The sequence below is a fragment of the Amphiprion ocellaris genome, chromosome 17 (assembly GCF_022539595.1).
Source record: "Amphiprion ocellaris isolate individual 3 ecotype Okinawa chromosome 17, ASM2253959v1, whole genome shotgun sequence".
NCBI lineage: Eukaryota > Metazoa > Chordata > Actinopteri > Pomacentridae > Amphiprion > Amphiprion ocellaris.
The window spans coordinates 32592718-32620221 of NC_072782.1; the positions used below are offsets into that span (position 1 = coordinate 32592718).

Genomic DNA, 27504 nt, shown 5'->3' on the forward strand with positions numbered 1-27504 from the left:
GAACGTTCTGTTTGATCCAGAGAGGAAGGAACAAACGTATTTTATACCCAGTCAGTACATCTGCTTTTATGATAACAATGTGTGGAGCAGGGCTTTGGAAATCTGGTTTGAAGTGTTGCTATATTGTGGTGCTCAGTACGGAGGTTCTACAGGTATTTTAGATGTTTCAGTGGTCAATGACGAGGTTCTAGGGTTGTTCAGGGGATTCAGAGAAGTTCTACAGGTAGTTCATGTGTTTTTAGTGGTCATTGAGGAGGTTCTTTGGCTACTTGATGTGTTTTAATGGTCACTGGCAAGGTTGCACAGGTATTTTCTGTGTTTTTGTGGTCATTGACGAGGTTCTACAGGTATTTTAGATGTTTTGGTGGTCAGTGAGGAGTTCTACAGGTAGTTTATGTATTTTTTGTGGTCAGTGAGGAGGTTTAGCAGGAACATAAGGACTTTTAGTGGTAATTTAGCATGTTCTTTGGGTGCCAGAGGTGTTTTGATGGTCATTTAGGAGGTTTAACAGGTAGTTTACCCGTTCTTAGTGGCCACTGAGAATATTCTACAGGTAGTTAGTGACCATTTAGGAAGTTCTTTGGGTACTTTAGGCTTTTTTAGTGGTCATTTGGAGGTTCTACTGGTAGTCAAGAAGTTTCAGTAGTGTTCACTGAGGTTTGAGAGGATGTTTAGACGGCCGTAATGATCACTGTAGAGGTTATTTGAGTAGTATGGCTGATTGAATGGTCGTTGAGGAGATTCTACAAGCCGCTGAAGAGTTTTAGTTGTCATTGAGGTTCTGGAGGATGTTTAGAGGAAGTGGTATTGAGGATCAGTGAGGAGGTTCTTCAGGTATTTTATGTGTTTTTAGGGGTCGTTGAGGAGGTTCTACAGACAGTTTAGCAGTTTTATTGGTCATCTCAGAGGTTCCTGGTCCTGATTGTGTATGCATCAATAACGTGGTTTACAGAAATACAATCAGCGCTTACACCAGTTCAGAGAACATTCCCACTGAGGTGAGGTGTTTATGTAATGTTGGAGTTTCCTCTGAGAGCTGGAAGCAGCAGATAAAGAAACGGTGACAGGAAGCAGCTTTTACAGTTGATGTTAATGATGTGTAATTAAACCGATATGATCCAGTGACGAACATAAAGACGGTCAGCAGGTTGTAACGTAACATTTAACCTTTAGCAGCACATTTACCGTCTGCACCGGTGCTGCTTTGATCTGTTTATACTGTGACCAGGTCAGTGAATGCATCATCCTGGAAGCAGTTTATGAGATGGCACTCATCATAAAAGCACTATTTCCATGAGTAAACTATGACACCCAGGGGTGATAAAAGGATTACATGCAATAAAAAGTTTACACATCTACTCTATGGTAAATGCAACTATTTTCATAATTCTCCAGAATTACTAATGGTTGCTGGAAATGTTCCTCTGTACCCCTATGGAGATAAATCAGCCATTTTAATAGTCATTTACCACATTAACAATGTCTACACTGGATTTATCATTCATTTAATGTTATCTTCATTGAAAAAAACTGCTTTTCTTTCAAAAATAAGGACATTTCTAAGTGACCCTAAACTTTTGAACGGTAGCGTATATCTAAAGGTAAATCAAGTTAAATGGTGCAGATCAATAAAAAAAAGTCTGATCCTTCACTAAATACATCCCAGAAGCCACAGAAGTCATACTGGTTTTTAAGAAAGATGTTGTGAACAAACCTTTGTCCTGTAGAGTTTTTATCCAGGTTTGATAACTTGGTAAAAAGTCAGAGTTCAGACATGACGTCATTAGATTATTCTTTATTAAATATAAATACATGAAACAACACTTTAACGCATGTAAACATTTGACAGGTTTGTACAATTTGTGCAGAAACTTTTCTCAGTCAGTCTGAGGAAAATGCAGATTTCTATCTGGTTCTGTTTTTACGTCCTGTTAGTTTATCCGTCCTCCTTCCAGCTGATAATCGTCTGTCCTTCAGGAGGAGATGGTCCACCAGGATGCCGTCTAACTGATGGAATGAGTCCGTCTTCTGACGTTCTCCGGATCGACCAGCTCCGTGGCCGAGATTCCCGTCGTCCTGCCGTCTTTCTCCGGCTCGGCGAACGGGAAAACCTCCCTGGTGAGTCGGGTCAGGAGACACGGCATCTCCTTCTTCCCGCCCAGAACCCGACCCTTGGCCTGGAAGGTGTAGGCCACCCGGTGGGAGAGCCGGGTCATCAGCCGGGTCAGCTCCAGGTTCTGATTGCCCTCCTCCTCCAGCAAGGTGCAGAACGTCTGGAGGAACACCGATCCGAGGGGGTGCATGAAAGCTCCATAACCTGACGGAGAGGACAGAAGAACCAGTTAAACCAGAGACAACGGGTCACATCTGGAATTACTGAGCTGAAACATTTCTGGTGTCTGGAGATCAGAGAGATTCGGAGGTTCTGAATCAGATAAATCTTCCTTTTGCGCCCAGAGTCCTTCTTTTATGGCTGCTACGTTCCATCTGACATCTTTTTTGTGTTCTTGGTTGTCAAAAGTTTTAATTATCACTAAAAAGGTTCTCTGGGTCATTTAGGAGATCTTAGGAATCCCAGAGAAGGTTCTAGAGGAAGATCTAGTGACCACTGAGGTGGTTCTACACGTAGTTTATGAGATGTCAATAAAATGGTTCTACAGAAACTTTGGAGGGGTTTGCTGGCCCTTAAAAATGTTGTCTGGGTCATTTAGGAGATTTTAGGGGGGGAGTTTTTAAAAGTCCTTTAGCAGGTATGTGGTCTCTGATATGGTTCTATAGGAGCTTTAGGAGGGTTTCCGGGTTCAGTGAAGTGATTTAAGGAATCATGTTCTCCATTGAGGAACACTTGAAGGTTCTAGGGGTCATTAAATATGTTCAACCAGTAAGTTAGTGGACAGGAGGTTTCATGGATCGCTGAAAAGGTTTGAGGGTCCATAAAGGACGTTCTATCACATTAGGAGGTTCTAGTGACCAGTCACAATGTTCTACTTTATAGATTGTTTGTAAGGTTGTAGTGATCTTGAAGAAGGTTCTTGGGTAGGGATTAGTTAATAAAATCTTTTCCAGTGAGGAGGTTAAATGTTCTAGTGGTGGGGAGGTTCTACAGCTAGCTGGCCATTAAATGGTCCGAGATGTTCTTTCAGAGGTTCTAGGGCCTTTTGTGGATGTTATAGTGTTCATTGATACGGTACTGCAGATCCCTTAGGAGGTTCTAATGGTCCTATAGGAGGTTATAGTGGTAGTCCATGTGTTTTATTGGTAACTGAGGAGGTTCTACGGGTTGTTAGGGTGATTTAGAGGGTTTTGAGAAGGTTCTACAGGTAGTTTAAGAGTTTAAACGGTCAGTGGGGATGTTCCTCGATAGTTTGAGAGACTGTAGTGATAAGTGAGGAGGTTCTACAGGTGGATTAGATGGTTTTAGTGTTGGTTGAGGAGGTTCTAAGGGTGGGTTAAGAGGCTGTAGTGGTCAGTGAGGAGGTTCTCCAGGTTGTTGAGGTGTTTTTAGGTGTAGCTTTGGTGGGTTGTGTTTACCTGGTGCTGTGGCGTACATTACAGCTGTATCTATGGGAACAGAGAGGTACTGTGAGGAGCTGTTCTCTACAGCTGAATCCACCTCCACTCCATCATCCAGATCGTCTCCTCGACAAGCCTGCAGAGACAGAACCGAGACAAAGTCCTCAGTTTTACACATCCTGGAGGTCTTTCCTGATCCAGACTCAACATTAGATCCTCCTGCTGCTGCTGCTCACCTGTATGAGGAACAGTTTGGCCTTTCTCTCCATGTAGTCATTGTCGAAGTACGTGAAGATCCGAGACAGATGGACGGGTTGTCCATCAGCTCCGAACACGCAGCCTTCTTCACCGTGAGACGACAAGACGGCAAGAAAACAGTCCTTCACCGGCCGCCGGCTCTCTGCAGAACAAGAAGCTCATTTTAATGGTCAATCAGACGTTGGAGAAGTTCTTAAGGAGGTTTTAGAGGCAGTCTAGGTTCTGTCAGTCCCCAAGAGTTGTAGTGGTCATTGAAGAGGTTCTAGGGGTAGTTTGAATGTTTTAGTCATCACTGAGGAGGTTCTACTGCTAGTTCAGAAGGTTTTCATTGACAATAAAAGGTTCTACAGGTCCTTTAGGAGGACCAAGGGGCTTTTGAGGAGGGTTCACTGGCTACTGAAGCGGTTCTAGGAGTCACTTAGGAGATTTTAGTGGTCAGTGAGAAGGATCTAGAGGTCTTTTAGGAGGCTGTCATGGTCACTGAAGGGATTTCACAGGTAGATTAGATGTTTTAATTGTCACTGAGGAGGTTCTATGGGCGGATTAAATGTTTTAGCAGTCATTCAGAAGGATCTAGAAGTTGTTTAGATGTTTTAATGGTCATTGCAGAAGTTCTATACTTAGTTTAGAGGTTGTAGTGGTGACTGAGGAAGATCTCGTGGTTCTTTAGGAGGCGGTAATGGTCACTAAAGGATTTCTAAGGGTAGATTAGATGTTTTAATGGTTGTGGATGTTCTACAGTTATTGTTGGTGTTTTAATGGTTACTGAGGAGGTTCTGTGGGTGTTTTGAATGTTTTATCGATCACTTTGAAGGATTTAGAGGTAGCTTAGGCGTTTTAATGGTCACTGAGGAGGTTCTGCAGGTAGTTTGGGAGGTTCCAGTTGTGTAACTGGTGTTTACTGTCATCTGATGTACAAACATGAGAATGTGACGCCTCATCAGCTCCACTCAGTCATTATCAGTCACAATGCAGCAGAAGCAGCAGGTGTTTACCTGCAGCTCAGGAGTCATTGCACCTGTTTGTTCAGTTTACAGGTGAGAGAACATTCAGTCCTGAGGCTGTTCACAGAAACCTTCATTCTGTCTTCATTTCATAATCACTTCAGCTTCTTTTCTCTGTTCTAGTTTGGTTTTATGTGTGTCGTTGCCCAGTTTTATCTATTAGTGATAAGCAGCAGTAGAACTCGGACTTGTTTTTAATTTCTTGTTCTCTGTCCTGATTAGAGAAGCAGTTATGTCATTAATGTTACATAAAGACCAGGTCACAGTGTCACAATAATCAGTCTCCAGTCTGCTGATAAAGGGGCCACAGGCTAAATGCTAATGTGAATGCTAACAGCCAGATGATGACTTAAAGGGTTCTACGGATTTTAAAAGACGTCAAAGTGGCTACATAGGAGGTTCTAGTGGTTGTTTAAGAGTTTTAGTTTTCAGTGACAACATCCTAGAAGTCCTTTGAAGTCGTGAGCCTTTTGAGGGGGTCATTAAACACTGGACATTAAAGGTTCTTTGGGAGATCTAAAGGTTCTTTAAGAGGTTTATGGATCATTAGTAAATTGAATGAGTTTTTAAGAATGTTTTAGTGGCCAAGGAGTTGGTTCTAGGAGTCATTTAAGATGTTTAATTTGCCAAATAAAATGTTCTAGAGGTCCTTTAAGAATGTGAGGGTTCTTGAGGAGGTTCTGCTGGTCATCGACGAGGTTCTACAAGTTCTTCAGGGCATTTAGGGGTCAACAGTTAGGTTCTGGAATCTCTTTAAGGTGTTTTATGCATCGCCTAGTAAGATATATGTGTCCTTTAGGATGTTCTAGTGGAAACTGAGGATGTTCTAGGGATCCTTTATGAGGTTTTAGTTGCAAACGAGAAGCCACGAGGGGCTCTCTGGGATTTTATACTGGACAATAAGTTCTTTTGGAGATTAAGGGTTCGTTGACGGGTTCTATATGTCCTTTAGAAGGTTCTATTGGAAAACGAGGAGGTTCCTGAGGTCCTTTAGGAGGTTTTTGTCATTAATGGGAGGCACTAGAGGCCTAGAGGTTAAGGATTCTCTACTGATTGTTGAAAATTGTCTAGGAATTGTTGAGGTATTTAAGGGGCCCAGAGGCAGATCTAGAGGCCTACTAGGATGTTCTAGAGGTCAGGTTCTCAGGTATTTGGATGCTAAGTATTCATTGCACTCCTGTCTGATATTTCAGGTACCTGATGTATAAAAATCTGCTGGACTCCAGTGAAAGAACATGAAAAGCATGCCTTCCATGATCTACGTTCTTGAATCGTATTACCTTCCGGTTCTAGCTTCATAATTAATGAATAAAATGATCTTCAGCGTCTTACCTTCCAGGAACAACTGGTAGATCTCGTCACCGCTCAGGTCACTATGTAGCTCCACCTTGAAGCCCAGCCGGCTGAGGGTTCTGTGGAGCCTCTTTTCATCTTTTTTGGCTCCAGGTCTCGGTTTCAGTGGAACCCCCGGATTGTACCGGGCCACAGAGACCACAACCGCCCGGTTCCTGTCCCCGTCCATCAGTCGCTTCCTCTGCAGCATGTTCAGGTAGAATCTGTATGAATGAAGCTGCAGCTGAATCTGCCAGACTTTGACTCATGTTTAAAGTCTGTGAACACACCTGTCAGGATGATGACACACCTGTACAGCTCCATGTTTGGTCATTTCCTGCTGCTGTCATCACATGAAGTGATCTCACAGTCTTACATAATTCTGGAGGTTTTGTCTCTGCCAGGAAACTTCGCTGTACAATCCTTCCACATGTCTGCCAGCAGCTGGACTTTTCAGGTGTGTTCTCATCAGGTGTTTGCTTTTCTGGACTGTAAAACAGATGATGACTGACTCAAGTATTTCTTCAGTTTTACTTCATCTGCCGTCAGAAAAAACTGAAACTAAAGACAAACTGCAGTCAATCAGAAGCTAAAGTAAAAAAACACCATTATGTGTAATAATAAACAAGCAGAAATGATCGTGGTGTAAATCAGTAAATGCATTTAGATATATATTTATATATTTATGCATATAAAACATGTATATAAAAATAAACTACGCAGAATTAATTGAAATAATGCAAAACAACGAACCAAAGGAAAATTTTGGAGTTATTTATTTACTGTTTATCCTTTTATATTTATTATTGTATTTACTTAGTTTCTTTATTTCCTTACTTAAATGCATTTTATGTCAGCATTTATTTTTCTTCTACTAAATTAATTTAAAAAACAAACAAAAAATTTATTTCCAGATTTTATTTTTAGAATTATGTTTTTATATCTGTTTGTTTAAAAAAAAATATGTAAATGCATTTAATTTGAAATTAATCTGATAATGATTATGATGATGATGATAATAATAATAATAATAATAATAATAATAATAATAATAATAATAATAATAATAATAATAATAATAATAATAATAATAATAATAATAACAATAACAATAACAATAACAATTATTATTATTATTATTATTATTATTATTATTATTATTATTATTATTATTATTATTATTATTATTATTATTATTATAACTGGATAGTAATATTAATAATGCAAATTATAAACTAAAAACTAAAAATAAATTATACAGGAAGCTATAAATGCATTAAAATAAAATTAATTGCTAATCTGTATTTAACATTTGTTTTAATAAGTAAAAATCGATGTAAAAACGAGTTTTTATTGTTTTTTTTAATTTGTGTGTTGTTGTTTTCTTTTACCACCAGGGGGCGGCCGTGCGTCAGCTAGCGGCCTACGTCATCAACGCGCGCCGTCAGTCGGTGTTTTACTGCTCCAGAATGTTTTTTGTTTTCCGACAGAAACGGAGATGAAAGTGAGTTTTTAGAGGATTGAAGCGTCTCACGGACTTTATGTATTTTATTTACAGTTTGTTTGTTTTAATTTGAAGCTGCTGCCGGAAGGAGAAATCAGCTGTTCGCTCTGAGTTTGTCCACGTGGTGGTTTTTAGATGATTTTATAGTTTTATAGTTAAGCTAAAAACAGAAAGAAAACATGACGGGAGGCAGAAAGAAGAACGGAATCCCGGACCGGTGAGACCACAAACCTTTATTTAACGTCTGATATCTGTGTCTATGATCAGAATTATCAGGTTTTATCACATCATAAAGCAAAATATTAACCAGAATATTAAAGTAATGAGTTCGCAACAGTTTTACTGAACAGTTAAATGTCTATAAACTGTTTAATTCGCTGTTTTTAGTCCTTTTCTGGACCTTAATGACGTTTTAACACGTTTTTATTTCATTTTCAGCTTTATAGAGTTTCTGCAGATAATTAAACAAAGAAATTAACGTAGAAAAATACAGAAATAAATATATAGAAATACCAAATTTAACAAACACACTTAGAAATAACTGTGGAAAAGACAGAAATTAGTCATGTATAGAAATACAGAAGTAGGTGAATAAATATGTAATAAATGTAAAAAAAAGCACATAAATAATACATTTATATAAAAAAATTACGATACAAATAAAAAGAAAATAAAAATGTATAAAAATACAGAAATAGGTGAATAAATGTGTGAAATATATAGAGAAATTAAAGTATAAAATACAGACATAATTAAATAACAACAAAAATAATTTGAAAATAAAATATTATTTTAAATTGAAATACAGAAATAAATGTGCAGAAATTCTGAAATATATTAAATGCAGAAATAAATGTATAATGCATAAATAAATACATTTCTAAAAATAGATAAATGAACGTGTAAAATATATAGAGATAAAAATAAAATAAATGAAAAATAATTAGAATATTAAAATATATAAAAATATAGAAATAGGTTAATAAATGTGTAGTTAAATAAATGTATAAGTAAATACATTTGTAAAAAATACAGAAATAAATAAATTTGTACAATATCTAGAGAAATGAACGTATAAAATACAGGTATGAATAAATAAAAGAAAATTCATTAGAAAATAAAATACTATTTTAAATTAAAATACAGAAATAAATGCATTCAAATCACATAAATACATTTCTAAAAAGAGATTAATAATTAATAAATAAATGTGTAAAATATATAAAGATAAAAAGAAAATAAGTGAAAAATAATGAGAAGATAAAGAATGTATAAGAATACAGAAATAGGTGAATAAATGTGTGATTAAATGAATGCATGAATTAATACATTTATTTAAAAATACATGAATAAATAAATATGTAAAACGTATAAAGAAATTAAAGTAGAAATTACAATTCTAAATAAATCTGCAAAAAATAATTATTATTTTGAAAAAAATATTTTTTTAAATTAAAATACAGAAATAAATAAATTCTGACATTCTGATATATAAAATGCATAAATAAATGTTTAAAAACAAATAAATGTATAAGTAAAAAAATTAGAAAATAAAATCTTATTTTTTAATGAATATACTGAAATAAATGTACAAAAATTCAGAAATTCAGAAATATATAAAATACAGAAATAAATATATAATGCATAAATAAATGCTTTTTTTAAAAAAAATGCAGAAATTGAAAAAATAGAAAAACACAGAAGTATGTGTAAATTTTATTTTGCCCTTAATGAAAAGATTTAAATATGAGAAAAAAAACATAACATATAAATATATGTGAACATAAATAAATGTGTAAAAATGCAGAAATAATGTAATTAATCTTTAAATAAATGTAGAAAAACATATATATAATAAATGTAAATTAATAGAGAAATATTTGAGTAAATGTAGAAATAAATAAACATGGAAATAATGAGATGTTTATGAGCACAAATATAGAAATAAATCCTAGAGGTCAACTTTACTGTTTACTTTTAATTCCTGAAATGTATTTATTATTTATTCTGCCTGTATGGGTCATTTTTCATCCTCACTTTTTAGGTTTTAGTGAACAGAAATCTTTATTTTATTTTCTAATATAGCCTCTCGCATGAATTTAAAATATAATATGGAAAACTTGTGCCGTGAGAAACACAAAAACACAAAGAAGAAAGAGCTTCTGCACTGAAAGCATGAAATATCCAGACCGATATTAATATATTAATATATTAATTATCAATAATCAGTAATGAAGTGTTTCTCTGCAGGTGGCTGGATTACTCAGCGGTTGGAAAACGGCTTCACGGGACTCGATTCATCGCCTTCAAAGTTCCTCTGAAGCAGGTCGGCGGCTCAGCTTTGTTTATTTATTATTATGTTTATTAATCTCAGTTTTTCTGACATTGTTTTTCTGGTTCCTGGCCCTGAACCAGCAGCTCTATTTCTTTATTATTATTATTATTATTTATTCTAATTATTTCCAGGCTCTGAACCGGCGGCTCTCCTCCTCCTCAGACGTCTTCAGTCACTGGGATCTTCTGGACGCTTTGAAGAAACAGAACCAGGAACTGGGTTTGATCATCGACCTGACGTTCACCAGCAGATATTACAGACTGACGGTAGGAAACAGATTCAGAGAAATGAGGACAAAACTGTGAATAAAACCAGATTCAAAATGAGTTAAAAACTAAACTAAGTCCAAAGCCAAGTCTTAAACCAGACCTAAAGTCTAAAAGTCAGTGCAAAACCAATAATAAACCAATTAAAACCCATTTAAAACCATTTAAAACCATTTAAAACTAATGAAAAAACTATTAAAACTAATTAAGAAATAATTAAGACCAATTAAGTCAATTAAAATGAATTAAAACCAACTAAAACCAGTTAAAGCAAATTACAACAGTATTAAAACCAATTTGAAATCAATTAAAAATCTATTTTAAACCAAGTAAAGCCAGTTAAAACCAATTTAAAACCAATTATAACCAAAAGAAACACAGAATTGATCCTTTTCTTAGTCTTGTATTTTCTCCTGATGTCTCTCAGAGCTTCGTTTCTTAAATCCAGACTTCAGGTTTTGCTTCATAAACTTTAGTTTCCATGGAAACAGAGTGAAATTCTGGTTGAAGGTTCTTCATTTGGTTCTTCTTCTCCTCAGGACGTTCCTCAGTCTCTGCTCTGTGTGAAGATCTTCACAGCTGGACACGAAGTTCCGAGTGACGAAACCATCCTGAGCTTCAAACGAAGCGTCCGGCAGTTTCTCCGAGAAAACCAGGACAACGGTGAGTCGGAAAGCTGACGAAAGATTCAGAAAATGGAGGAAAATATTCAACACAAGGATTCAAATGAGGCAGAAATAGCAGAAAAATACATAAAATGTCCAAAAAATATTTTAAAAAATGTAAATGTTTGAATGTTGATTAAAACCTGAAAAATATTTATAAAATATCACAAAAATTTTAAAATAGATCAATAAAATGTGCAGAAATATTAAAATAAGAATTGAAATATTGCAGTAATGTTAGAAAAATGCAAACAAAATGTTCCTCAATTCCAATGATATATATTTTAAAAAAATATTATTAAATATATTTCATTATTTAAATATCTAAGAAATATATTTAAAAATTTAATATTTCAAAAATATGAATGAATTGGACTTAAATGTCCAAAACATAAACATGACAATCAGAGATATTAAGTTTAAAATGAATTTCAATAAGATGTGAAAAATATTTTAAAATGTCCCAAAATGTAATTATCTAAAAAAAAGAAATGATCTAAATATATGAATATAGTTTAGAAAATGATTAAAATCTGCACAAACATGAGCAAAACACCCCAATAATATAATCAATTATTTATTAAATGTTCCAAAAATACTCATAATAATATTATTGTGATTGTAAAAATAATTTCCGTGTCTCAGATAAGCTGATTGGAGTTCACTGCACCCACGGCCTGAACCGAACCGGTTACCTGATCTGCAGGTAAGAAGCTGAAGCTGCAGGCACGCAGGTGGATGTGGGCGGAGTCTAATAGATGTGGGCGGAGCCTGACAGGTGTGTGTTTTGCAGGTACCTGATCGACGTGGACGGCATGGATCCCAGCGAGGCGGTGCAGCGTGAGTCTCGCCTCTTATTTCACGTCTGATTCAGTTTTCAGGTGGAACTTTAAATGTTTTCTGTCCTCAGTGTTCAACTCGTCTCGAGGTCACGACATGGAGAGACAGAATTACCTGGACGACCTGCAGCGAGGACCGAGGAGGAGGTAAACAACGTTTCAACGCCTCAAAACACTGCAAACACAGTGCTGCAGAGCCATTTCATTTGTTCAGACTAACTTGAAATTCATCCAGAATGAGAGGTGATGTCATTCAGAATGATCCAGAATCTGTCCAATACAATAAACAACAACCTTAAATTTGTCCAAAATGATTCAAAATTTGCAACCAATAACCAAAGCTATGTCTGAAACATCTGGAAACTTGCCACAGATTATTCAAGAATGATCAAAAATGACCAAATCATGTCTGAAATGACTCAAAACCTCAAAATAAAGGAACTTAAAATGTGTCCAGAATTAGATAAAACTGTTCAAAATGACAGAAAGCAAAGTAACTAATCCAGACAACATCTAGAGACTTTATTTAGAAGCTGATGCTGCAGATCAACTTGAAATTCATCCCAAGTGACTTAAAATCATTTAGAATGATTCAGAATTTATCAACGACAATAAAAACATGTTTAAAGTGTCTTTAAAATTGTTCAAAATGACTCAAAACCTGCCCAGAGTTACTCAGATGTGGCCAAAAGTGACACAAAACTTGTCCAAAGTATTTCAAAATTTGTCTAATATTTTTTAAAAAAACCCAGAAAAGGTGGGTTTGTTTTATGGACCCTTACAGGCGGTCAGCAAACACACCCGTAACGCCAACCCCCAACCCCTAACCCATTAAACAGGAAGAGGCTCCCCCTGGTGGAAGAACCAGGAACTACAGCTGATCTATTTTTCTTCTGCCTTTTAAAATCCTTTAAAAAATTACTTTAATTCTTCACAACAGGAAACAAAAACTGATCAGTTATTGGCTAAAATGTCACATTAATGTCAGTAAATTAAGGACTTACTAAAGATTTATTGTTGTCTGTTGTATTATTCTGTGTCTGCGCTGCGTTAGAAGTCTGCTATTGATGCATTTAGTAAACGCTCTGAGCTTTGTGTGGCAGTAATGATGGGATGGAGGAACACGACCAGGAGCCTCAGAAAGGTCAGGCTCTTCATCCTCCAGGTCTGACTTCATCTGACGAGACAAGAAGTGATTCTAACGACGGCTGGAGCCAACGGTGGGAACCAACATCCTCCTGCTCTGATCCTCTGAGACATGACGTTAAAATTCAAAAACATTTATCAACAATATTAAAATGTTGGAGAAATATATTTTACTTTATATCAGAATTAAAACACGCTCAGCAATTTTCCACATAATATTTAGAACAATTATTAAAATGTTGTAGAAATTTATTTTAATAGAGTAGTCAAAAATATTTTTTTAAAGATTATAAGACTAAAAATAATTTTATTTTTTAAAAATAAAATATTCAAAAATGTTTTGTCATATTGAAACAAGCTCGAAAATATTCCACAACATATTTATAAAAATTATTAAAATGTTGTAGAAATGTATTTTATATAAATAGAGTAGTCAAAATCTTTTTTTAAAAGATTATAAGACTAAATAATTTTTAAAAAATAACATTTTCAAAAATGTTTTAACATATTGAAACAAGCTCAAAAATATTCAGAAAATAATCAGAAATATTTTTTAAAACATCATAAGATAAAGAAGAAAATATTGTTTTTCTGAATTATATTTAATTTTTTAAAAAAATTCCAAAATGTAACATTAAAACAAGCTCAAAAATATTCCACAAAATATTTATAAAAAATATGTACATGTTTGAGAAATATATTTTACATTATTATATCAAAATTAAAACAAGTTCAGAAATATTCCACAAAATATTTATAAAAAATATTAAAATGTTTGAGAAATATATTTTATATTAGTAATCAGAAATATTTTTTGAAAGATTATAAGACAAAAATTACTGTTTTTTAAAATCATTTTTAGTTTTTTAAAAAAATATTCCATGATGTTTTAAAATTAAAACAAGCTCAAAAATATGCCACAAAATATTTTGAAAAACTATTAAAATGTTGTAGAAATGTTTTATTGTAATAGAGTAATCAAAATCATATTTTAAAAAGATTAGAAGACTGAAAAATATAGTTTTTTTTAAATATCCCAAAACATTTTATGATACCAAAACATGCTCAGAAATATTCCACAAAATATTTAGAAAACACCCTACAATATTTTAAACCTGATAAAAGCTGTTTAAATGTTCCAAGAATATTAATTAAATGTCCAAAAACATTTTTAAAAATATCAATATTGCTAAATAAATGATGATGATGATAATTACAAAAATATATTTTTTAAACAACCAAATAATATAAGATTATTAAATGTTTTAAAAATGTCTTCAAATTTAATAACATGTATGAATAAATGAAGTAAAATATTGGAAAATAATTGATAACATGTCCCAAACATATTTATAAAACAATGAAAATTACAAATAAAATAAGAAAAAAGGATTTAATTTTTAAAAAATGTTTGTAAACATTAAAATGTAAAAAAAAAATAGAATGTTGCAAAATTAATAAAAAATTGTCCCAAAAATATACTTAAATATAACTATAAAATAATAAAAAAAAATGTTAAAAGAATAATACTGTTTTTGTTTACTTTTCAAAATTCAATTCATGAATATCATTTTAAAATAATAACATGAAAAAAAATTCTAATAGGCTTTTTTGTACTTATTTAAATTAAATTTATGAATATGACTTTAAGTAACAAGTAAAATGTAAAAAAATGCATAATATTTTTTAAAAATTATGTTCAATTTTTGAACGTAACTTCAATCATAATAAAATGCAAAAAGAATAGTTAATAATGCTTTTTAAAATTAGTTTTATTTGATTTATGAATATAGCTTTAAAGTAATGATGCCATTTTAAAAAATAAAATACATATTTAACTTTTTTATATTCAGTTAATGAGTGTAATTTTCAATAATAAAATTTGAAAAAGTAATATATAGATTTTTTTTAAATTTTTATATTCAGTTTATGAATATATCCTTAAAAATTTCTCATATTTCTAATATTTCTAGTTTGTTTTTGTCCTTCAGAACTTTCTGTGGTTCTTCCAGATCTTTTCCTCCCAGAGGTCTGGTCCATCATCCTTATCACCGCCTCCCCCCTCCTCACTCCCCGTCCCGGTACCACTGGCCCCGACCGGAGAACCTCCGGTCCAGATACGATCCACCGGAGAACCTCAGGTCCAGATACGATTCAGCGGAGAACCTCCGGTCCAGATACGATCCTCCGGAGAACCTCCGGTCCAGATACGATCCACCTGAGAACCTCCGGTCCAGATACGATCCTCCAGAGAACCTCCGGTCCAGATACGATCCTCCTGAGAACCTCAGGTCCAGATACGATCCTCCTGAGAACCTCAGGTCCAGATACGATCCTCCTGAGAACCTCCGGTCCAGATACGATCCTCCGGAGAACCTCCGGTCCAGATATGATCCTCCACCTCCACCCCCCCTGCCCTGGTGGGACCATGGAGAACCTGAAGAGTTCTGGGAGCCCAAACTGAGGCCCAGATCTCAGAACCGACACAGAACCAACGGGTACGACTACTGAGGTTCTGTAGCGACTCACAGAACCGACAGAACTTTTATTATTATCTTCTAAAATAAAAGAAAACTTTGTTTGAACTCAGATTCTGTTCAGTAAATAAAACATTAAAACCTGTTCCTCTGGGGTTCCTCTGGTGTTCCTCTGGGGTTCCTCTGGTGTTCCTCTGGGGTTCCTCTGGTGTTCCTCTGGAGTTCCTCTGGAGTTCCTCTGGTGTTCCTCTGGAGTTCCTCTGGGGTTCCTCTGGTGTTCCTCTGGGGTTCCTCTGGTGTTCCTCTGGAGTTCCTCTGGAGTTCCTCTGGTGTTCCTCTGGAGTTCCTCTGGGGTTCCTCTGGTGTTCCTCTGGAGTTCCTCTGGGGTTCCTCTGGGGTTCCTCTGGAGTTCCTCTGGAGTTCCTCTGGAGTTCCTCTGGTGTTCCTCTGGGGTTCCTCTGGTGTTCCTCTGGAGTTCCTCTGGAGTTCCTCTGGGGTTCCTCTGGAGTTCCTCTGGGGTTCCTCTGGTGTTCCTCTGGAGTTCCTCTGGGGTTCCTCTGGGGTTCCTCTGGAGTTCCTCTGGAGTTCCTCTGGAGTTCCTCTGGTGTTCCTCTGGGGTTCCTCTGGTGTTCCTCTGGAGTTCCTCTGGGGTTCCTCTGGGGTTCCTCTGGGGTTCCTCTGGAGTTCTGTGTTCGTCTCAGAAACAAACATGAAGCTAACAGAACCAGAACCAGGAGAAGACATGGAACCACTGGAGGTGAATTTATCAGAAACTACGACTCTGATTGTTTGAATCACTTTTATTCTCAGATGTTACATCTGTGTGAACTAAATATTGATCAGATTTAATAAACTAATAATCAATAAAAACAATCAAACCTCCGACCTGCTGCAGATAAATTCATCTCATTATTAGTTTTGGTTCTTTGGTAAAAAAACAAAAACAAAAAAACAAATGAGTTTTTAAATCTTTTTCTTCAGTTATTTTTCATTAAATTTGATTAACAACATGTGAGGAACTATTAAAGATTAAAACCTGAACTTTTCTCTCTTATTTCTCATCATGTCCTTGATTCAGAATCTGGAATATTAGACAGTAGATCAATAATCTCTGCTTCATATCATTTTATTAATAACCAACTTTAAAATAAAATACTGGCTGGAATTTATTTTTTAGCCATAAAAAAACTTGTTTTTTTCCAGGTTTTCCCCTGATCTTTTTATGCTTAATAAGAACAAACTTTTATTTTAAAAAATATGTTCCCAAAGGAAGAAATTATTTAACTTAAAAAACTTAATATTTTCATCAGTAGAAATCTAATTATTTTTTAATAATTATTTCTAAATTTAATTTATATTTTTTGCACTCGAAGAAAATTATTAATTTTTTAATCTTAATTAACTTAGATTTTTTGTAGAAATGCAGACAGATTTATTTTAATTAATTTTAATATATTTTCTGTCAAAATATAAATAGTATATCAGTTATTATTAAAGAAAAGTAATTTATTATTAGTAGCAGAAGCATACATCTATTATTTATCACCTCCAGTTAACAATCAGTCATCTTCCTCCTATTTATTTTATTTTGATTAACCTGCTTACATCCTGAGATTGCTATTATTATTATTATTATTATTATTATTATTATTATTATTATTATTATTATTATTATTATTATTATTATTATTATTATTATTATTATTATTATTATTATTATTATTATTATTATTATTATTGGTATAAATGTATTAAATTACCTCCACTCCTCTTCCTCCTCCTCCTCTTCCTCCTCCGTTGCAGCTGCCCCTCACTGCGCATGCTCCGTCCGGTCACGACTCGGTTCTGCGTCTCTCCGGTCCACCATGGCGATGAAGGCTCTCCGGGGGATGATGAACGGAGCCATGAACGAGCTGTCGTCCGCCGTCAGCGGCAGCAGACCGGCGGCCGCCGCTCCGAGCGCCGCGTCCCGGGAGCAGGTGATGGCGGTGACCCGGGACTACATCTCCCAGCCCCGCCTCAGTGAGTCCCGCTGCCGGTCCTGGTGCTACTGGTTCTACTGGTGCTACTGGTCCCGGTTCTACTGGTTCTACTGGTCCTGGTTCTACTGGTCCCGGTTCTACTGGTTCTGGTTCCAATGGTCCCGGTCCTACTGGTTCCAGCGGTACCACTAGTTCCACTGGTTCCACTGGTTCCACTGGTTCCACTGGTCCTGCTGTTAGAGACTGATCAGGGATCAGGCTAGAAACCGATCACTGATCACTGATCAACTGATCACTAATCAACTGATTGATCAGCATCAGAGGCTGAGAACATTTTAACAGGAATATTTAGAAACTGATTTAAATCTGATTATTGGTCTTGAGTTTATTCTGGGGCTGCACAGTGGTATAGTGGTTAGCACTGTCGCCTTGCAGCTAGAAGGTCCCTGGTTCGCGTCCCGGCTTTCCCGGGATCTTTCTGCATGGAGTTTGCATGTTCTCCCTGTGCATGCGTGGGTTTTCTCCGGGTACTCCAGCTTCCTCCCACAGTCCAAAAATATGCTGAGGTTAATTGATCATTCTAAATTGCCCGTAGGTGTGAATGTGAGAGTGATTGTTTGTCTCTGTATGTGGCCCTGCGACAGACTGGTGACCTGTCTAGGGTGTCCCCTGCCTTCACCTGAGTCAGCTGGGATAGACTCCAGCCCCCCCCATGACCCTAGTGAGGATTAAGTGGTGTATAGATAATGGATGGATAGTTTATTCTGATCACATTTATAGTGTCATTATTGTGTGTCTTTTTGTGATTTTTTGTAAATTTGTGTCCTTTTGGTCATTTTTTGTATTTTTTGTGTCATTTTGTGTCTCTTTGTGGTGATTTTGTGTGTTTTTTTGTTCGTTTTTGTGTCTCTGTGATAATTTCTGTCTCCTTGTCATGTCTTTGTGTCGTTTTGTGAATACTCTGTCATTTTGTTGTCTTTTTTTTGTGGTTTTGTGTCACTAACGAACCTTTTCCATTAAATACTGTTAAGAAACGTTTTCCAGCCCAGATGAGGAATAAATTCTCTCTGTGATGTAATTAAACTCCTGATGCTGCTGTTTGGAGCAAAATAACAGAAACCAGATTCATCTAAAACCTTTTTTACCAGATCGCTGCTTTATTTCTCTGTTACTGATTGTGTGTTTTTTCCTCGTCAGCCTATAAAACTGTGTCTGGAGTGAACGGGCCGCTGGTGATTCTGGACCAGGTGAAGGTGAGCAGATTAAACAGAATTCTGGGTTTACTGATTTATTCATCAGCAGCCAGAGAGGAAACTTCAGCTTAATACGTTAAAAGACTATTTAAATATCAGAAAAAGAACAAATGCACAGCAGCTGCATCAGATATAAACTAAAATACTTTTAAAAATGTGATTTAAAAGAAGTTGAATTATCAAATAACATGGAATTCCCTGAAAATAAAAATGAGACCATATTTCTAATTATTGTATATTTAACTATAATTAGTTTCACCGATTTTTAATTTAACACAAATGAAACTGATTTTAGTCTTTAGTTCTTCTTTATTTCTACAAACCTGCTGCTGAAAGTTTAGTTATTATTACTTCAGAAATGTTCAATTTATCAAATTAAATTTTGAAAATCTCCATATTTTATAAAATCATAGATGATTGAACAGAAAATGTAAAAAAATGTATAATTTGAGATAACATTTATGTTTCATCATGAAAAAATAAAAAAAAATCTTTTTTTAATAGAAATTAATTTTAATAAAAATTTTAAACATTTATGTTCTCCTGATATTCTCCCGATGCTTTCCTGATATTATCATGATGTTCTCCTGATATTCTCCTGGCGTTCTACTGATGTTCTCCTGATGTTCTTCTTATGTTCTCCTGATATTCTCCTGATGTTCTCCTGATGTTCTTCTTATGTTCTCCTGATATTCTCCTGATGTTCTCCTGATGTTCTTCTTATGTTCTCCTGATATTCTCCTGATGTTCTCCTGATGTTCTTCTTATGTTCTCCTGATATTCTCCTGATGTTCTCCTGATGTTCTTCTTATGTTCTCCTGATATTCTCCTGATGTTCTCCTGATCTTCTTCTTATGTTCTCCTGATATTCTCATGATATTCTCCTGATGTTTTCCTGATATTCTCCTGATGTTCTCCTGATGTTCTCCTGATGTTCTTCTGATATTCTCATGATATTCTCCTGATGTTCTCCTGATGTTCTCCTGATATTCTCCTGATGTTCTCCTGATGTTCTCCTGATGTTCTTCTGATATTCTCATGATATTCTCCTGATGTTTTCCTGATATTCTCCTGATGTTCTCCTGATGTTCTTCTTATGTTCTCCTGATGTTCTTATTATGTTCTCCTGATATTCTCATGATATTCTCCTGATGTTTTCCTGATATTCTCCTGATGTTCTCCTGATGTTCTCCTGATGTTCTTCTGATATTCTCATGATATTCTCCTGATGTTCTCCTGATGTTCTCCTGATATTCTCCTGATGTTCTCCTGATGTTCTCCTGATGTTCTTCTGATATTCTCATGATATTCTCCTGATGTTTTCCTGATATTCTCCTGATGTTCTCCTGATGTTCTCCTGATATTCTCATGATATTCTCCTGATGTTCTCCTGATGTTCTCCTGATATTCTCATGATGTTCTCCACCAGTTTCCACGGTACGCAGAGATCGTCCACCTCACGCTGCCTGATGGAACCAAGAGGAGCGGTCAGGTTCTGGAGGTGACCGGGTCCAAAGCTGTAGTTCAGGTATCTGATGTTCTTCAGGACTTTGTAAAGAGTGAAGTTCTACCAGATCATGGTGTTTACTGAGTTCCTCTTCCATGTCGCCCCCTGCAGGTGTTTGAAGGAACTGCAGGCATTGATGCCAAGAAGACCAGCTGTGAGTTCACTGGAGACATCCTGAGGACGCCGGTCTCTGAGGACATGTTGGGTAAAACCGTTAGAATCATTCCAGGCTGAACTCAGAATGTTTTAGAGGAGATAAAATCTGCAGGTTGTCCTGTGGTCATGTGTTTGTGTGTTTACAGGTCGAGTGTTTAATGGATCTGGTAAACCCATTGACAGAGGACCAGCCGTCCTCGCCGAAGACTTCCTGGACATCATGGGTTTGTTTCAGTCTAATCTAATCTAATCTAATCTAATCTAATCTAATCTAATCTAATCTAATCTAATCTAATCTAATCTAATCTAATCTAATCTAATATACTATACTATACTATAATATAATATAGTCTAGTCTAATATAATATAATATAATATTTGTGATTGCAGGTCAGCCGATAAACCCTCAGTGTCGTATTTACCCCGAGGAGATGATCCAAACCGGCATCTCAGCCATCGACGGGATGAACAGCATCGCTAGAGGACAGAAAATACCCATATTCTCTGCTGCAGGACTTCCTCACAACGAGGTACGAACACCACTGATGATGCTGCCACCACCATGCTTCACATCATGATGCTGCCACCACCATGCTTCACATCATGATGCTGCCACCACCATGCTTCACATCATGATGCTGCCACCACCATGCTTCACATCATGATGCTGCCACCACCATGCTTCACATCATGATGCTGCCACCACCGTGCTTCACATCATGATGCTGCTACCACCATGTTTCATATCATGATGCTGCCACCACCGTGCTTTACATCATGATGCTGCCACCACCATGCTTCACATCATGATGCTGCCACCACCGTGCTTCACATCATGATGCTGCTACCACCATGTTTCATATCATGATGCTGCCACCACCGTGCTTCACAGTAGGGATGATGTTCCTTGTCACAAAAAGTTAAACTTCTTTGACAGTGATTCAGTGGGTGAATACTTTTTATAGACATACTTAAATCCTGTTTATATCCCATAATAAACAAATGTGTCTGATAATCTTAAAGTCTTACTGTATTTTATAGTTAGTGTTATTTATATAATCAAAAAAAAAACTTCACAGTCACATTATCAATATGTTATATGCACACACACATACATATAAAAATATTTTTATATATTTTCCTTGTCTTCCAAAAATGTAAATAACAATTTTGGAATTGAATTAATTAATGAATTAATAAATATATTTTATCTTCTACATGTATTATCTGACAAACAATAACATATATGTTTATATATTCATAACTTGATGTAATTTTTCCATATGTTGAGTTTTCCTTTTCATTTCTCTCAGTGTTAACAGCTGTAACACTGTTTTCTGAAGCCACTTCTTTATGATTCTTTATCTTTTATCCAACATTTCTCTCAGCATTAAATACTAAACAGAAACTGAATCCTGTGTTTGGTTCCTCTGTGGTCGTCCCAGAAGATCTTAATCAGTGAAACAAAGCCCGTTAATTTCCTGCCTGTGATGTTCTGTCTGATCCACAGTGCCGAGTCTTAATTAAATCTGATGAATCACACTCATTAATTCAATGTAAATGTGTCGCCTTCTTGTAATTAGTGAGATTTAATTAATATCTGAAACCATCTGGGCCAAAGGTGAGCAAATGTTAACAGAAGCGTTTTCTGTTCTCGTTGTTTCTCGTGTCTTCAGATCGCTGCTCAGATCTGTCGTCAGGCCGGTTTGGTGAAGAAATCCAAAGACGTGATGGACTACAGTGAGGACAACTTCGCCATCGTGTTCGCCGCCATGGGGGTGAGAACTTCCTGTTTCTGCTTCACCACAACAATCTGACGCTTTGAAGACCAAGAGGGAGGTTAAAGCTTTCATCTCATTAAGATAAGTAGATCGACAGCAGGTGTTACATGTGCATCAACAGGATTTCCTGTTTGTCTGTCTGCAGGTGAACATGGAGACGGCTCGGTTCTTCAAGTCAGACTTTGAGGAGAACGGATCGATGGATAACGTCTGTTTGTTCCTCAACCTGGCCAACGACCCCACGTACGAAATTTAACAAAGATTTGATTTTTCTTTGTCGCTCTTGACTTGGGACCTGACTTCAGACTTGTTAGTCCTGACTTGGGACCTAGCTTTTGACATATTAGTCTTAACTTGGGATCTGACTAGGAAGTTGTTATTCCTGACTTGAGACCTGACTTGGGACTTGTTAGTCTGTCTTGGATTGGATGGATGGAGGTGAACTCTATTTCCTTGTTGCAGGATCGAGCGAATCATCACGCCCCGCCTGGCTCTGACATCAGCGGAGTATCTGGCCTATCAGTGTGAGAAGCACGTCCTGGTGATCCTCACCGACATGAGCTCCTACGCTGAAGCTCTGAGAGAGGTCAGCCTCACAATCACTGCTTTTATTCTGAAGTCACAGCAGGAAGTAGATGATGTACTTCCTGTCCTGCTCAGGTGTCTGCGGCCAGAGAGGAGGTTCCAGGTCGCCGTGGTTTCCCCGGTTACATGTACACCGACCTGGCAACCATCTACGAGAGAGCCGGCAGGGTGGAGGGTCGCAGCGGCTCCATCACCCAGATCCCCATCCTCACCATGCCCAACGACGGTACGCCCCGGCAGGGTCCGCCTCCTGGAGAACCTCCTGGAGAACCTCACCAGGTTCTAACTGGTTCTAACTCTGTCCACAGACATCACTCATCCAATACCTGACCTGACCGGATACATCACAGAGGGACAGATCTACGTGGACAGACAGCTGCACAACAGACAGGTGAGGAGAGACTTGGACACGTAGTGAAGTAACTCAGGTGAGAAAGTAACTCAAACAGATAATAAGGATACTAAGACAGGTAACAAAGAGACTCGAACAGGTAACAAAGAGACTCGGACAAGAAATAAAGCAAGTCCCTAGTTTAGACGAGCAAGTCTAAAATCAGGTCCCAAGTCAGAACTAACATGCCAAAGTCAGGTCCCAAGTTAAAACCCACAAGTGTAAACACAGGTTCCAAATTAAGAATACCAAGTTTTTAGGTAATAAGGAGACTCGGACAGGTGTGGATACCAAGTTAATTTAAAGTCTGAGAAGACTGTTATTACCCATTAAATGACTCGGACTAGACATTTCAGTTAAACACTTAAAATGAATTTGCCAACTCCTGGATTGACTTGGGACTTGTCCAGTTGGACTTTGATCCTAAGTGGGATCTTTTTAGTCTTGACTCGATACCTGACTTGTAAACTGGTGTTCTTATTATTTCATGTCAAAACAAACTATTCTTTGTGGTGATAAACCATCTCCTAGTTTTGGTGTTTCTGCATGTCTTCTGTCTCGTTCAGTCTCACTGTGAGACTCGTTAGTGTTGACTTGTGACTCGTTAGCTCTAATGAGTGTGATCTGGTAGATTAAATGAATTAGATGTGTTTCACGTGACTGTGACTCTGTTGAAGGAGCAACAAGTCAACCATCAGAACCTTCTTAAGGAACTTTGACTCCTGTGAATCCAGACCAGATCTGTGCTTCATGTTTCTGGTGGATCCTCTTTGATTTCACTTTTTCCTGACAGATCTATCCTCCCATCAACGTTCTGCCGTCTCTCTCTCGACTCATGAAGTCGGCCATCGGAGAAGGAATGACCCGCAGAGACCATTCTGATGTTTCCAACCAGCTGGTGAGATTTAATCTGACTTTTTTGACAAGAACTTATGAAAACAGTCTTTGGTATCAAGGTGAAACCTGCCCTGTGTGTGTGCAGTATGCCTGCTACGCCATCGGTAAGGACGTCCAGGCCATGAAGGCGGTGGTGGGAGAGGAGGCTCTGACGGCTGATGACCTGCTCTACCTGGAGTTCCTCACCAAGTTCGAGAAGAACTTCATCTCCCAAGGTGCAGTGGGGCAGATCAGACACTTACAGTCAAGACTCAGAAGTCAATCAATGGATGAAAATCAGGAAAAAATGTATTTTTACAAAAGTCTTTCATGTCAAAGTGAAACCAGATTTCTAAATAAAACATAAAATAAGTGATTGCATCAGTATTTGGTTAGTTGGTTCTAGAAGTCAACAGTCATTAATGGATGATCTGAGGTCAGTGATTGTAGGATAAAGACTCCTGAATCTGGAAGGTCCAGTCTCTGGTGGATCAGTTCTCCTGGATAGAACTACACCATGAAGACTAAAAACACTCCAAGAACCTCTGAGGAAAGCTTGTTGAAAAGCATCAGTCAGGACGATACAAGAACATTTCCAAGTTCCTGAAGATCTCATGGAGTCCAGTTAAATCCATCATTAAAGAATGGAAGGAAGATGGAACATGAATAAATCTGACTAGAGCAGGACGTCCTCAAGAACTGAGAGACTAGAGAGGGAGGCCACCAAGACTCCTATGACTCCTCTGAAGGAGTTCCAGCTTCAGCAGCTGAGATGTTAGAGACTGTTCATCCAACAACTGTTGTCTGTTCTTCACCAGTCAAAGCTTTATGGAGACAAAGAGAAAGACTCTGTTGGAAAGAGCTCAGATTAAATTTGGACTAGAGTTCACCAGAAGACATGTGGAGACTCTGAAGACACCTGGAAGAAGGTTCTTTGGTCTGAGGAGACCAGGATGGAGCTTTATGTCCATCAGACTAGATGATATGTTTGGTGGACACCAAACACTGAACATCATCAGAAACACACCATCCCCATTATGAAGCATGGTGGTGGCAGCATCATGATGTGAAGCATGGTGGTGGTGGCATCATGATGTTCCTCAGCAGCAGGTAGAGGGTAAATGAAATCCTGGAGGACGAACTGATGCAGTCTGAAGAGAACTGAGACTTGGACAAGATCAGTTTTCCATCCAGACGATGAGCTGAAGCAAACATCTAAAGATCCTCAGAGATGATTTGAAGGCAACAAGGTGGAAGTTCTGGAGGAGTCAGAGTCCAGACCTCCATCCAGCTGAGAACTAGAAAAGTTCTGTTGACTCAGGATCCCGGAGGAACCTGATGGAGTTTAACAGTTTAATAAGAAGAACGTTCAGATGTTCAGACTGATGGAGACCAGCAGGATCCATGATGGAGCTGCAGCTAAAGGTTCATCTACTGAACCAGGACTTCTGAAATGACTGGTTTCATGTTGTAAACATCGTCTATGGGCTGATGAAGTGTTGGTTTCTGATGTTTGTGTTCAGGTGCCTATGAGAACCGGAGTGTGTTTGAGACTCTGGACATCGGCTGGCAGCTCATGAGGATCTTCCCCAAAGAGATGCTGAAGAGGATTCCTCAGAGCACCCTGGCCGAGTTCTACCCCCGAGAGGCCAAGCACTAACCGACCCCCGCTACCACCGAGCCGCCACCATCCAGTGTCGTGTCGTGATTTCCAACTCGTGACCTTCATGTGGCTTCAGCAGACGTTGGAGGAGCTGAGGTTTGTTTACGAGGAGAAGCGTCCGGTCTGACATTTCATTAGCGATTCCTTTAATTAGCTAATGAGAGGTGAGATTACTGCGAGACAAACAGAAACAACAAGACGACGGGAACATTTTAATTAGATATCAAAGGTTACCGCGGAGTTTAGGAGTTTAGAACGACATGAATAACGAGCAGGAAGTTTATTAAATACCAAGAGATTCATTAAAATATTAATTAAAACATCCCAAAGAAGGTTTCATGTCTGATAAGGAAACAAACAGCTTCTATAATGAAACCTGTGGAGGCATTTTCGATCATTTTGGACACATTTTAAGTCAATTTGGACACATGTTGAGTCCCTTTAAAGACATTTTAGGTCATTTTGCACAGATTTTAAGTCATTTGGGACAATTCAAATCAGTCTGGTCAAGTTTAGAGTCAATAAAGTAGTTTCAAGTCATTATTGGCGAATTGTAAATCATTTAGATCATTTTGGACACATTTAAAGTCAATTTGGACACATTTTGAATCACTTCTGGGACATTTTGGGCAAATTTTAAGTAATTTTGGGCAAGTTCCTTGTAAAAAAAAAATCAACCTTTAATTCCTTTTTCTTTGAAATCATTCATGCACAGAAGACACCTCTGAGGAAAATGAGCCTACAATGAGGAAAGGGGAGGGTTAATCGTTAATCACAGCTTTTTTTTGAGTTCATTCTGTGGTCAGAAGCGATAAAATAAAAGCTAAATTCAGGCTGATTCATGTGTATTAACATGCTGCAGATCATTTCTGTCTCCTGCATGAGTGAAAATTGTGAGTTTAAGTGTTAACAGCAGCTCTGCGTGTTCATCAGGCCTCAGTTTGACTCATTTAGAAGTTTTCTGTCCCTGCAAACGAGCCGTCCGGACAGACTGTCGTGTCCTGGTTGGGAATAATCCGACTCCGGACACGTTTGGGGTCGTGGCGTCGCTGCAGATGGAATCGTATGTGAGAGGATGATAATGAGACGTTTGAGGGAGCTGGGAACTTTAAGCGCTGCAGGATGTTGTGGATTATCGTTGTTTTATTCTCGTGCCAAGAGCTTGAAGTGGTGATGAATCTGTGTTTCATGTTTTCTGCTTCACGTCACACGCCGGCCCTGAGATATCTATGAATTCTGTATTTCAGTTTGACGGTGGGTGCACGTTGACTAGATGTACGAGCTGCATGCGTTGTCCTTGGATGTTCGCTGTCATGTGGAATAAAAGCTGCTGTCTCATTCCTTCTGATCGGCTGTGGTCTTTAATATCAGCATGCACGGTGACATGAACTGAAATAAACAGCCTGGATGCCAAACAACACCATCAACTAATGAGAAATCTCATTAAAATACACTCATTTCCATAATTAAAATGCACTTTCTGGCCCCAGTTTACCAGGAGATCAAGTGCATTATTTTATTCATTTAGTTTTTGCTTTTGTTTTGTTCTTTAATATTTAATAAATGTTTTAAAATAATAGAATACCTACAATATAGAATTCTAATAATACATATATATAGACACAAATAGGTAGAAACCATAAAAAATAATATTTATAGTGATATAAACTGTTTTGTTTTAACTGTTTTAACTTCTTCCTTTTTAGATCTAATTATTATTATTATTTACCTATTTTTATTCTCTTGTACGTGTTAACTCAGTACACTTATTTTTCACAATAAAAATTCATTTGCTTAATTTTGCATGAGAGCGTGTGTTTTTTTAAAAAATTTTTATTGGCTGTTTATGTGTTTCTTTTTAGTTCTTTTCTGTTATTTTACTGTAGTTTTTGGGGCCCCAGCTGCCAGAACATTGCACTTTTAAATTTTTAATTATATATATATTTTTTAATTTAATGAAAATATAATAAT

At 37.0% G+C, this 27504-nt stretch overlaps 4 protein-coding genes across 6 annotated transcripts; 2 read left to right on the forward strand and 2 right to left on the reverse strand.

Moving 5' to 3' along the window:
* Positions 1 to 1780: 1780 nt before the first annotated feature.
* On the reverse strand, positions 1781 to 6369 carry LOC111577084 (caspase-3-like). Its single transcript, XM_023283178.3, has 4 exons — positions 6108 to 6369; positions 3750 to 3913; positions 3532 to 3649; positions 1781 to 2317 (listed from the first exon to the last, which is right to left on the reverse strand). The coding sequence occupies exons 1-4, from the start codon at positions 6316 to 6318 to the stop codon at positions 2004 to 2006; spliced, it is 807 nt and encodes a 268-aa protein (XP_023138946.2). The 5' UTR covers positions 6319 to 6369; the 3' UTR covers positions 1781 to 2003.
* A 1144-nt stretch (positions 6370 to 7513) lies between these two features.
* dusp11 (dual specificity phosphatase 11 (RNA/RNP complex 1-interacting)) lies at positions 7514 to 15484 on the forward strand. Of its 3 annotated transcripts, XM_055019335.1 has the most exons (10): positions 7514 to 7828; positions 9862 to 9937; positions 10078 to 10212; positions 10752 to 10875; positions 11523 to 11583; positions 11671 to 11717; positions 11788 to 11863; positions 12820 to 12936; positions 14854 to 15088; positions 15209 to 15484. In XM_055019335.1, the coding sequence occupies exons 1-10, from the start codon at positions 7791 to 7793 to the stop codon at positions 15371 to 15373; spliced, it is 1074 nt and encodes a 357-aa protein (XP_054875310.1). In that variant the 5' UTR covers positions 7514 to 7790; the 3' UTR covers positions 15374 to 15484. The 3 variants fall into 3 exon arrangements, with proteins under 3 accessions (XP_054875310.1, XP_054875308.1, XP_054875309.1); XM_055019333.1 differs by having other exon boundaries at positions 7516 to 7828; positions 14854 to 15484; XM_055019334.1 differs by having other exon boundaries at positions 7520 to 7828; positions 14875 to 15484.
* LOC129350938 (balbiani ring protein 1-like) lies at positions 15475 to 17206 on the reverse strand. The gene is made up of 2 exons (XM_055019114.1): positions 17154 to 17206; positions 15475 to 16054 (listed from the first exon to the last, which is right to left on the reverse strand). The coding sequence occupies exons 1-2, from the start codon at positions 17204 to 17206 to the stop codon at positions 15475 to 15477; spliced, it is 633 nt and encodes a 210-aa protein (XP_054875089.1).
* atp6v1b2 (ATPase H+ transporting V1 subunit B2) lies at positions 15963 to 26874 on the forward strand. The gene is made up of 15 exons (XM_055019326.1): positions 15963 to 16096; positions 17143 to 17361; positions 18519 to 18574; positions 20004 to 20102; positions 20193 to 20286; positions 20384 to 20461; positions 20628 to 20767; positions 21914 to 22015; positions 22164 to 22261; positions 22481 to 22604; positions 22679 to 22829; positions 22912 to 22994; positions 23788 to 23892; positions 23977 to 24106; positions 25394 to 26874. The coding sequence occupies exons 2-15, from the start codon at positions 17205 to 17207 to the stop codon at positions 25528 to 25530; spliced, it is 1554 nt and encodes a 517-aa protein (XP_054875301.1). The 5' UTR covers positions 15963 to 16096; positions 17143 to 17204; the 3' UTR covers positions 25531 to 26874.
* The last annotated feature ends 630 nt before the right edge of the window (positions 26875 to 27504 follow it).